The sequence below is a fragment of the Oncorhynchus keta genome, chromosome 18 (genome assembly GCF_023373465.1).
Source record: "Oncorhynchus keta strain PuntledgeMale-10-30-2019 chromosome 18, Oket_V2, whole genome shotgun sequence".
NCBI classification, from domain to species: Eukaryota; Metazoa; Chordata; class Actinopteri; order Salmoniformes; family Salmonidae; genus Oncorhynchus; species Oncorhynchus keta.
The window spans coordinates 14,355,451-14,367,879 of NC_068438.1; the positions used below are offsets into that span (position 1 = coordinate 14,355,451).

The 12,429-nt window shown below is 44.7% G+C and overlaps 1 protein-coding gene across 3 annotated transcripts in view; it reads left to right on the forward strand.

Annotated features, from left to right (window-relative positions):
* Positions 1-10,336, forward strand: part of LOC118371322 (multiple epidermal growth factor-like domains protein 6) — a 95,486-nt gene extending 85,150 nt beyond the window's left edge. For all 3 annotated transcript variants that reach the window (XM_052467439.1, XM_052467438.1, XM_052467440.1), the window contains 9 exons: positions 168-299; positions 4,715-4,843; positions 5,141-5,269; positions 6,077-6,205; positions 6,846-6,974; positions 7,283-7,411; positions 8,087-8,215; positions 8,474-8,602; positions 9,060-10,336. In XM_052467439.1, the coding sequence (XP_052323399.1) occupies positions 168-299; positions 4,715-4,843; positions 5,141-5,269; positions 6,077-6,205; positions 6,846-6,974; positions 7,283-7,411; positions 8,087-8,215; positions 8,474-8,602; positions 9,060-9,139 (1,115 nt within the window). In that variant the 3' untranslated portion in view covers positions 9,140-10,336. The remainder of the gene's footprint in view (positions 1-167; positions 300-4,714; positions 4,844-5,140; positions 5,270-6,076; positions 6,206-6,845; positions 6,975-7,282; positions 7,412-8,086; positions 8,216-8,473; positions 8,603-9,059) is intronic.
* Positions 10,337-12,429: the final 2,093 nt, after the last annotated feature.

The following is a 12,429-nucleotide window of genomic DNA, read 5'->3' on the forward strand; positions in this document are numbered from 1 at the left end:
TGCAACAGAGATTGGGTTTGGAAATCCATGTACAAGCATACATACACCATGTTGAGTGTTGTAGTGCATGCGTGTGCATGCGTGTCCATGCGTGTGCATGCGTGTGCATGCGTACCTCTATGTCCATCTCCTCCAGTCTTTATTGTACATGCTTGTGTCTCCTGCAGCGTGTCCATCAGGTGTGTTCGGTCTTTACTGTAGCCAGATGTGCCAGTGTTCTGGGGACCATGAGCAGTGTCACCCTGTCACTGGAAGGTGTACCTGTCTACATGGTTACTACGGCAACCGTTGTGAACTCAGTAAGTAGTGACTATTGTTGGGTAGTCTACTGCTGTGAACAGATTTTTGTTTTAAATTATTCTGTGGCTTCAACAATGGAATCGCAGTGCACTATGCAAAGAGTTTGAATAATCTTTATTCACCACCTTTTGTGTGGTTATCCTTAGACATAATCTCCAGACTCATACAGTGCCTTCAGAAAGTATTAACACCCCTCGACTTTTTCCACATTTTGTTGTGCTAGGTGGGATGAAAGCTAACAAGACTACCTAGCCAACTAGCTAGCTAGCTCACTCACAAGACTAGCCAAGTTAGCTGCGTTGCTGCTTGCATGCGATTGGCTGTGGCACACAGCCTGGGAGACAGAGCTAGCTATCAGGCATTGTTCAGGGTTTAGATGCCCCTCGAGCTCTTAACGAAAGGTAATGCACATTTAGCTGGCTAACATTATAACTGATAATGAGCTCCAAACACAAATGTAAGCATGATGTTAGCATGAAATGTAACATGTAACAAATTGACAGTTTAGTCACGGAAATTAGGCTTCTCCAAGCTCTGATGCTTCTGATGATCATTAGCAGCCTACCAAACTTGCTAACTGCCTGGTACTCACAGCACTCCATTGTCCCTCTAATCACTCTGACATCACCTCATGCAGCCTAGCCCATAGGCCTATATGTTTTGATAAGGTTTGTATCACAACTAAAGTGGACAAATAACTTCTTAAAATTAAGCACATTAATCTGCTTTACAAGGGGTGTAGGCATACATGAGCAGCGTGTGAGTTTCAAGTTTGGGGAAGATCATTTTCAGCATCATTTTTACCTTTATAATAAAAGCATTACATGCATAATCACGTTTGCGGTCCGTTTTGATAGTGGTGTTTTCACGCTAATGGAACATTCACGCTTATAACCTATGCATCGCTGCGCTTATAATGGGAAGAAATAGACGAATAGTTTGTCTACATTTTAAGCTAAACGTTCTGATCTGTTGCGTAAGCCTCAGATAAAAAACATCTTGTTGATGCTAGTGGTTGTATTAATTTGGGATCTAATCGCATCCCACAGCTGACCCAGACTGTTTGGAATATTTATTTCTCGCATAGAACATAATAGGACAACTTTTGTACTATGAGGATAGTAGATTGACATAGGTTAGTGCTTTTGCTGTTCGTTAGACCTACTCATCTTGTTGGCTGATGAAAAGTAAACGTGGACAGTTCTTCCAATATCTTCAATATGCACCTCGGAATTGGATAAGGAAGCTCACAGTTGCGTCCGGATATGTCTGTCTTCACTTGTAGCCTGTGAGAAAGACCAGATCACATGATGGAGAGAGGAGTGAGTGAGACATGCCTCTGAGCAGGCAGCACTCAGGGAGAAGTGCTGCAAAAGGCATGGGTTTTTTAGGGTGCATTATGGCCACACAAAGGGGATGCCGCCGGGAAATTTGAGGCATTATCAAGTGCTTCTCAAATTGTGAATGAGAGACTGCCAAAGTGTATTGCCTGTGCAAAAACAAATCAGAGCAACTTTTTTCAAATCATCTTATTTCTTTGTTAACCGGTCAACACAGAATATATGTTGCGCACTCCCTCAAATCGTTTGGAGAAAATATCCTTTCTATTTTATTCACCTTTTTTAATTGTATTCTTCATACTATAAAATAATATAAAATAATGCCATGGAATTCTAAGCAAATCTTATCTGCTAAATGAACTAGTGGAGTCCGGAGTGGCGCAGCGGTCTAAGGCACTGTATCTCAGTGCTTGAGGTGTCACTACAGGCACCCCGGTTCAAATCACAACTGGCCGTTATTGGGAGTTCCATAGTGCGGCGCACAATTGGCCCAGGGTAGACCATCATTGTAAATAAGAATTTGTTCTTAACTGACTTGCCTAGTTTTAAAAAATTAAAGTTGACATCCATATGGCATAGCCAGATCAGGAGTATGGAATTCTGTTCTTCTGAAAGAGACGACATTTTCTTCGTATCATGTTTCTTCAGACCTGTCTAAAATAAATAATGGATTTATTGTGATGGTGTAGGCTATATTACATGTATTTATTAGACTATTAGATATCAGTGGCTTGTAGGCTATGTTTGGAAGCCAGGAGATGCGAAATTTGTTTATGTTACTTAATGGTCAATTACAGTGAGACCTACAGTTATTTGCTTGACAATCATCAGCTGACAAACTTTTGTGACTGCCACAGCCCTAGTAGCAATCAATAAAAACGTGCAGTGCCTTCAGAAAGTGTTCAACCTCTTGACCTTTTCCACATTTTGTTGTGTTACAAACTGGGATTAAAATGTATTTAATTGTCATTTTGGTCAACGATCTACACAATATACCTTAGGTCAAAGTGGAAGAAAATTTAGAAAATGTAAAAAGATTATGAAAATAAAACAATAATACATCTAATTTACATAAGTATTCAACCCCCTGAGTCAATACATGTTAGAATCACCTTTGGCAGTGATTACAGCTGTGATTCTTTCTGGGTAAGTCTCTAAATGCTTTGCACAGCTGGATTGTACAATATTTGCATATTATTTATTTTTTTAATTCTTCAAGCTCTGTCAATTTGGTTGTTGATCAATTGATAGCCAGCAATTTACAGCCAAGTCTTGCCATAGATTTTTAAGCTGATTGAAGTCAAACTGTAACTATGTCATCTTGGTAAGCAACTCCATTGTATATTTGTCCTTGTGTTATTGTCCTGCTGAAAGGTGAATTTGTCTCCAAATGTCTGCTGGAAAGCAGGCTGAACCAGGTTTTCCTCTAGGATTTTGCCTGTGCTCTATTCTATTTGATTCTCGGTAATGTGTTGGATTTGCCCCAAACATAACACTTTGTATTCAGGACAAGTTCCTTTCTTTGCCATATCTTTTGCAATTTTACTTTAGTGCCTAATTGCAAACACAATGCATGTTTTTGAATATTGTTATAACTGTTTTAAAATCACCATTGGCCTCATGGTGAAATCCCTGAGCAGTTTCCTGGGTATATTTATACACCATCCAAAGTGTTTTAAGCAAGTGTTTACTCCTGAACTTATTTAGGCTTGCCATAACTAAAGGGTTGAACACTTACTGCTAACTTATTAACCTATTAACTTACTGCTTTGACTTTATGGGGTATTGTGTGTTGGGTATTGACATTATGGGGTATTGTGTGCTGGGTATTGACATTATGGGGTATTGTGTGTTGGGTATTGACATTATGGGGTATTGTGTGTTGGGTATTGACATTATGGGGTATTGTGTGCTGGGTATTGACATTATGGGGTATTGTGTGCTGGGTATTGACATTATGGGGTATTGTGTGCTGGGTATTGACATTATGGGGTATTGTGTGCTGGGTATTGACATTATGGGGTATTGTGTGCTGGGTATTGACATTATGGGGTATTGTGTGTTGGGTATTGACATTATGGGGTATTGTGTGCTGGGTATTGACATTATGGGGTATTGTGTGTTGGGTATTGACATTATGGGGTATTGTGTGTTGGGTATTGACATTATGGGGTATTGTGTGTTGGGTATTGACATTATGGGGTATTGTGTGTTGGGTATTGACATTATGGGGTATTGTGTGTTGGGTATTGACATTATGGGGTATTGTGTGTTGGGTATTGACATTATGGGGTATTGTGTGTTGGGTATTGACATTATGAGGTATTGTGTGTTGGGTATTGACATTATGGGGTATTGTGTGTTGGGTATTGACATTATGGGGTATTGTGTGTTGGGTATTGACATTATGAGGTATTGTGTGTTGGGTATTGACATTATGGGGTATTGTGTGTTGGGTATTGACATTATGAGATATTGTGTGTTGGGTATTGACATTATGGGGTATTGTGTGTTGGGTATTGACATTATGGGATATTGTGCGTTGGCCAGTGACGTTTGTTTTGTTCTCAACTTAATCCATTTTAAATTCAGGCTGTCACACAACAAAATGAGGAACAAGCCAAGGGGTGTGAATATTTTCCGAAGGCACATAGGGAATTGTTAATATGTTGTCAAATGTTTATTCTAGATGACACATAATAAAAAATGGTGGGGGGAATGGGCTTCCATAGTTTTATGTGGCTCAGTGCAGCTGACAGGCAGCAACTACTGCGACAATTTCAGAAAGTAACAGGCTGTTAGTTGCAAAACTAAATAAAACACATTTTAAATATATAAAAATGTCTATACATTTCAGCTGTTTCAAAAACGTTGTATTTGCTATTACCATTTATACTGTAGTATGTTGTGTTGTGTTGAGGTCAACGAGAAGATTCTGTCGGGCGAGCACTCAAGACGTCATCATTTCGCGAGTTTACCCAACAGTATTGACTCTCGAGATTCAATAGCTCTTGAGAACCTCTTGAAAATGTTAAAACAGCCTCTGTCTCTGTCTCTCTCTCTCCCTACCCCAGTGTGTCGAGAGGGATCATATGGGCCAAACTGCAAGGCCAGATGTAAGTGCAACAATGGCGGTCGCTGTGACACTAAAACAGGGACCTGTGAGTGCACACCTGGCTTCCTAGGAGCTGACTGCAGCATTGGTAAGTCTGCTGCACACCAGTCATGGGTGAAAATGAACAGTCTTTGACAAGTCATCTTCTGACTATGAATCAGTCTTCTATAAAGAATAAAGATATACAGAGTGTTCTGCTAGGAATCAGTCTGAAGACAGTTGGGATTAGACATGATTAGACAGATGAACGCGAGGGCTCCGTCACGCCTCTTCCACTTGTTGAGTCATTCCTAATCAGTGATTACTTTAAGGAAGGGAGGAAGAAAAGATGCTGCACTTTTAAATCATTTGAATGGTGCCTTCATGTCTTTCTTCGTACTGACAGGTTGTCCGGCTGGGCGCTATGGGAAGGACTGTGCCCATCTGTGTTCTTGTGGGGAGAGAGGGCAGTGCTACCCTGTGACTGGGAGGTGTATCTGCGCCCCAGGCAAAATCGGGCAGTCCTGCCATCAAGGTAATAATTACTTTTACCTCATAACTAACCTTATGTCTATGGACCATTGAGGATGTAAAGACCAGCTTTTGGTCCCAGTCCGTCACTGTTTGTCATGCACCAGTAAATGTTTGTAGCAGGCTATGATCTCATCAAGAACACAGAGTCTGATTGGCAACTGGGAATCCACCAACCAACCAACCAAATTAGCTTTCAATATGTATTCAGTTAACAAATTCTCAATTTCCTCAGTAAAAAAGTATCAATAATCAGAGGCTCTTATTTTCCTTGAGAACAGAGGTAGGGTTCTTGAGTTTCCCTAATCTGTCCGTTTATCAGTAGTTCCTCTGGACTGCAAACGGGAGTTTCCATCCATTCCAGACGATGGTGTTCGTAAGCACTCTGCTCTCCTAGTGAGCACCATACGTCTGTGGACGTGCCACTGCTTATGTTCCTGTGTTGAATGTTTACAGAGACCTATAAGTAGCTCGTTTTCCATGTTCCGTGTCGATGGCGTTGGCGAGGAAACAAATAAATAAACAGGGGAATCAAAGTGATTCGCTTATTGTTTTCCCAATCTAAATTACCCAGAGAAACATGATTATTCTTTTATATCGCTGCCAAGGGAGACCACTTTGCCATCTCGCTAATTAACTGTTTCTAAAATAAACGTGTGCTTGTATGTTGCTGTTTGTGTGTGTATGTTTAACTGTGTGGTAGACTCACTGCTGGCTGGGTAGCTAAAGAACAGAACTACATGTCATGCTGGCCTTGGTTGTGCTGTGATGATGATGATTACTACTATCTAAAGCCTTGCTGTTCCTCCAGCCTGCCCTAGGGGGCGCTATGGCCTGCAGTGCAGGAACACATGTGTGTGTCAGAACGGCGCGATGTGTGAGCCCAGGGATGGGAGCTGCAGGTGTGGGCTGGGCTGGACGGGACCACGCTGTGAGACAGGTAACCTCAGGATAACGTCAACACAACATCAGGATAACGTCAGTATAACGTTAGGTTAAAAGTAGCCTGGCAGGGCAAAGGGTCAGCGGAGATTAATTGTGGTTCAGTACTACATTAGTTTATCCTGTAGGAGTATTGTCAACAAGTCTGCCTGTTCTTGAAGTTGCTTTGTTGAAGTTAAAGTTTTGTTACTCTCTTTGTTACAACATGGAAACAATGTTCGATGACCCAACAGCCATGACAAACACAATGAAGACTTGTGTTATATTATGAATAGTAGCTACTACTGTGAGCACAGTAACTTCCCATATCCCTGGTTTACAGTTTGTCTCTATGTTGATATTAGGTCATTCCACTGTTAATGTGTGCAGTATCAGTTACAAGTCACAGGAGGCTGCTGAGGGGAGGACGGCTCATAATAATGTCTGGAATGGAGTGGATAGAATGGTATCAAACACATGCAAACCACGTTATGTGTTTGATACCATTGCATTTATTCCATTACAGCCATTACTATGAGCCCGTCCTCCACAATGAATGTGCCACCAGCCACCTGTGGTACACATACATACAGAAGGTATGTTGGTTGTGAGTGTTGTGTTGTTGTTACTGTATGTTTCTACCATATGTGTTTGTCCAGCGTGTGTCCAGGGGAAATATGGACCGGACTGTGCACTGGACTGTCCCTGCCAGAACAACGGGACATGTGACCGCTTCACTGGCTGTTGCAGCTGCACGGCCGGACACTACGGACACTCTTGTGAACACTGTACGTTGGATTTTTGTAATTATAGTTAGGGCAGGGAGTTTTTCCTCGCCATGTGACCTGTCCAGGATAAACTCCTGACCCTGTATTTCTAATGAAAGAGCTGGGTTGTGTTCATGTGGGCACCCAATGTTTCAAAAAGGAAATTGTACAAAAAAATGAGCGTTTCTTACTGGTAGTCCCTCCTTGTTTCAATCTGTTTTCTAACATTTGATGCCAATTGAACATGCCCCTGATTGTGATGATGGGTTGTGCTCTTGTATGAGACACTAACAACAAAGCCTTTTCCTGTGTTGTCATCCTGTCCCCAGTGTGTCCCTCAGGCTTCTTCGGACAGAACTGTGCCCGTCCGTGTGTTTGCCGTGCGGGACAGACATGTGATCATGTGACGGGCCGGTGTGTGTGTCTGCCTGGCTACCGTGGTTCCCAGTGTCAGAGACGTGAGTACTGGATGACAGAGGAGAAGATCACACAATCTGATTCACACTTTGTTCTCATATAGAGACAGGAAGGTCAGCACTTCAGTTCTCTTTAATAACAGAAAAGCCATACGTGTGTGCATATTACAAACATACTGTATTGTGTGTGCATATTACAAACATACTGTATTGTGTGTGCATATTACACACATACTGTATTGTGTGTGCATATTACACACATACTGTATTGTGTGTGCATGTGTGTGTGCATGTATGAATACGAGCATATGTTGGCAGAGGGGGTTATTTGATGAGAGGCAGGTGTTTCCTGGCTGCCACTGCAGAGACGGGCTGTTTAATGCACTCCTGTTACATCTCTGTGGCCTCTTGCCTGCTCTGGGCTCCTCAGTGTGAGGGCCTTCATGCCCACTTCAGCCCCAGCAGGAGAGCACTGAGCACTGCAGAGCAGCTGCAAGGCAGCCAGATAGTTTACCCCCTGTAATGAAGTAATAGAGACAGACCTGTGTGTGTGTGGGGGGGTGGGGGGGGCACGCTATGGAAGAGAAGAGTGATGAGTGTGTACTGTTTGTCAAGGGGGGAAAAAAGACACATAGTACACGTGTGTGTGTGTGTGTGTGTGTGTGTGTGTGTGTGTGTGTGTGTGTGTGTGTGTCTCACTGTGTGTGTCTGTCCCAGGGTGCGAGGTTGGCAAGTTTGGGGAGGGCTGTCAGCAGTCATGTGACTGCGTCGGGGGAGCCCCCTGTCATCCAGCCACGGGACAGTGTCTCTGCCCCCCGGGGAAGACTGGACAGAGATGTGAAAAAGGTACGACCTGCTCTACCCAGCAACGGCGCTCTGTTTCTTACAGTACTGGATCTTAGATATGCCTTTTGTGTATGTATTATATGCCTTTACCCAATAAAAAAATAACTGTATTTAAATCGGCCATTTTATTTTTTGTGTGCTGTCTCCATCTTTTTCTCGTTGTGTCGGTCTTACTTTATGTCTTTCTTCTGTCACTCTTTCCTCTCTTTTCTGTCATTCTTTTTCTCTCTCTCTCCATCTCCCCTGTCTGTCCATCAGACTGTGGAGGAGATCGTTTTGGTCCTGACTGCTCCCTGCAGTGTCAGTGTTCCCATCAGGCCCAGTGTGACGCTCGTAACGGCCGCTGCCTGTGTCCTGTTACCTGGCTGGGCCCCACATGCACAGAAGGTACTGTATACACAAACAAACGCACATGCATGCAAACAAACACACACACACACGTGTGCACACACACACACACAAATGCAAACACAGACACACACGCACATCGCCCTGATGAGTGAGTGATACCTATTGCCCATCACAGCAGACACCCAGGACCAGAGCTGTAAAGCTGAACCAGGTTTTCATGAAATAGTGCGTCGGTAAGTGTGTCAAGCTCAGGCCTTCAGCTCTGTCTCCGTCTCCCTCAATAGCCACTCTGGCCTCTGACAGTTATTTTAATTCACACCCAGCGGGGTGTCTGGCTTGAAGATGTCTTCGTTTCCTCCACAAGCCCAGCTCACGGGAGACCATCCAGATCGACCAGCAAACAACCAGCAACTCCCCGAACGGCGAAGAACATTTGCTTTTGATTTCTAGAAGGTGCCAAATGTCTTTTTGTCTGCCTCTTCTCTCTTTTCAGGACGACTAGAGACTGCAGAGGTCCCAGCATTGGGCTTCTCTCCCTCCCTGAAGGGGCCGTCTGGTCTCTCCCACTCGTAGCGCCGCTGGAGGCCCCACATCCCAAACTAGACGTCCCAAATACCCCCGCCAGATGTCTCAAACACTGAACAAGGTGCCCTAAATATGCAGTCAGGGGTCCTGGGGCGTCATGGGAAGGCTGTGTACAGATGGACAGAGGTATACAGCCAGAAGGTGATTCAGGTCTGGACCAGACACACAAGGTCATGTATTCTTATGTCTACACCTGTATTCTGCACATTTGGTTGAGAAATGTGCATTGGCTTTTTGTGAGCCTGCAGAAAGGTGCAGAATGCCGGTTTAGTTAGAGAGAGAGCAGGCTACACAAGCACCTGGAACATTGATGTGCTGCTGGGCGGTAGACATTGGAACGCGCCCCACCTGATTGTCTCAGGACTGGACCTCTGCCCCAAGTCAACTGGTCTAGCCTGTCATTAACCACAGGCCAAATGCTTCCTGGACATTCATAACATCTCTGTCCTCACCCCAATGCAGCTTTGTGCAGCCTAGTACACAGGGGCGGGCAACTACGGTGCTGGAGGGGCACAGTGTGTGCGGACCATCACTATCACACATGATTCACAAAGACCATGATTCGGTGATTAGTGGAATCAGGTGTGTTAGAGCTGGGCTGGAACAAAAGCCGGCACCCTCCTCTTGCTTACCCATGGCCTACCCTCAGAGTCATTGGTCAGACTGACATGGGAGCAACAGCCATCACTCCCGAAGTGTCCACTGGTACTGTCTCTCCGTTGAATGGCACTCTGTCATTTTCTCATATCGTATACAGTGAGACTATTTCGTGTTGTATTTTACTGGTTTCTTTTGACAGCGTCTACCTGATTGCTTGTCATAAAGTGTTAATATATTTTGAAATTGCTTTTGGTTGTATGTTTGATAAGATCACTTACTGTACTATCGGATCAACGAAAGCCATGTATCAATTCATTACTGCTGTTACTGTCTGTTATCGTAAGTGTGTCAGTTAAATGCCACTATGACCTATAGAAGTCTGTTTTAGCCAAGTAATCAGTATATTTTCGTGTAGAAGGGTTTTTAAAATATTACAAAGCATTTGAACTGTACCTCAGGATACTGCAATTCATACCACTCATAACATGTACTGTACTATGTGCCTGATGGCAGGCTTTATGTAAATGGTGCTATTTTGATACATTTTGTTTTTTTTCTTTAAATTCTCTTTTTGCTAATGTGGTACATCTGTCTGTTATTTCTGTCCCTAATATCGCATCACCACATTTAGGAGAGAGGCCATTTTATCTGGGAGCAGTGTAGCATGGTATTGGGTCCTCTGCCTGGGAGCTTAGAGAAAGGCAAGGCAGTGGGGTGTGGAGTGGGTAGGAGATGGGGGGTCCGAGATGGCCTGTCACAGAGCAGTGATGGAGGATTGGAGGCCAGGGAGCACAGGCCCGCTGCTGATCAGCCAGGGAGGTCAAGCGGCGAGCAACAAGCCAGACCGTTACCTGGTACAACACCTGTCAGAAGGTGGTGATGGGGGGGGTGGCACTTGAGCATAGCAGAGGTCGTGGTGGAGGGGAGAGGAGGAAGGCGGGCGGCTGGGACGTCCGCCCCCGAGGCATTTCTCAAGTGCAGTGGAGCGTCTCCAGCGTCCGCCACCAGGCAGGTGTCTGGACTGTGCGTGGACCAGGCAGCCCACATCGGCCGCCTCCGTCCCCGGGTGAGTGATGTGCGAGCTGGGCCGCGAGCGCAAAACCAAGCCCCTGGCTGATGGATGGGGGGCTGCTCGGCCTGGACCTGTGTTGTGACAAGCAACAGATGTTCTCCAATAATGTTTATCAGCCGGGCCTTCATCTTCAGATGACACACACCTGTTTCCAGTCAAACAGCCCCACAGAGGCCATCCATCCACCCAGACCTGGGTGGCCACAGAGGGCTCTATTCCCCAGCCCTTATCCACCTCCTCATCTTTAATACCCAACCCTTTCCATCACACAGCTCTCTCCCCATCTCTAATCCACCTCTCAACCCCCAGTATAACCCTGCATCGCCAGCCCTAATCCCATATCATATCCATCCTCCTCAACCCTAATCCCATATCATATCCATCCTCCTCAACCCTAATCCCATATCATATCCATCCTCCTCAACCCTAATCCCATATCATATCCATCCTCCTCAACCCTAATCCCATATCATATCCATCCTCCTCAACCCTAATCCCATATCATATCCATCCTCCTCAACCCTAATCCCATATCATATCCATCCTCCTCAACCCTAATCCCATATCATATCCATCCTCCTCAGCCCTAATCCCATATTTTACCACCTCTTCCTTTCCATCACTAAAGGGCTCCCTGCACATCATTGATCTACCTCCCACCCCCACCTCTACAAGTCTCCATCCCTTCCCCACCTATCATCCCCCAACCCACCATACTGCTACCCCTTCACTACAGACATTCTGTGATCTCTCTGGGCTAGACAGGGGCTGGGCTGTTGTGCTAAACTGTGCCAGGCCTGAACACAACACAGCACTGTGGTCATGGTGGGAGAAGGGTTTTCATGGCCGAGTGAGGGTGATCAGAGCAGGAGGGGGTTAGGAGGAGGGTTAGGCAGGAAACCAGCGATGAAATAGCCCGTTGCAAGGTAAGATCGCATCTGGGTACTTTTTCGCTGTAATTAAGCATACACTCCACTCTCTCGGCAAAGAGCGATTTCTATCACTTCGCTGTCGTCAAGATTACTAGCCTACTTCTCTCTCCCTCTGTGCTCAGATCACACGAGGGCAAGTTGTTTGAACTGGAACGGACAAAACAAGCGGCTCCGATAAATCACCAGGGGAAATCATTTTAACGTGTCGTCCTGCCATTTGTTTGGTTGTTGCGTAGGAAAAGAAATGTGAAATGCCAAGCCTGCTAAAAGATGGGTATCTAGGAACTCTCCACACTCTGACTGTTAACACCAAGCAAGGGATGCAAAGGCTTCCTTTTGCTTATTTATCTGTTCTAGTCTGACAATGTGTGTAGTTTACTTTAATTATTACCACTATCAACCCACAATATCTACTCCAACAACTGAATGTTCTGACTTGAATCAAGAAGGCCGTGTGATGATAATAAATCCGCATAAGTGTGAAATTCTAGGGCACAATTCCGACGTAGAAAATTACGCCTTCCTTACGCAGGCCTTTTCTGTAGTTGTTATTAAGACGTACCTTATGTAGTTGCATAACAGGCTTTGCAGGCGTGGTTCACTTGCACACTGAATAAATGTAATTCAACTGCTGAAAACCCTCCCACTTGCTGGTCAGCATATTTTCTCGTGGA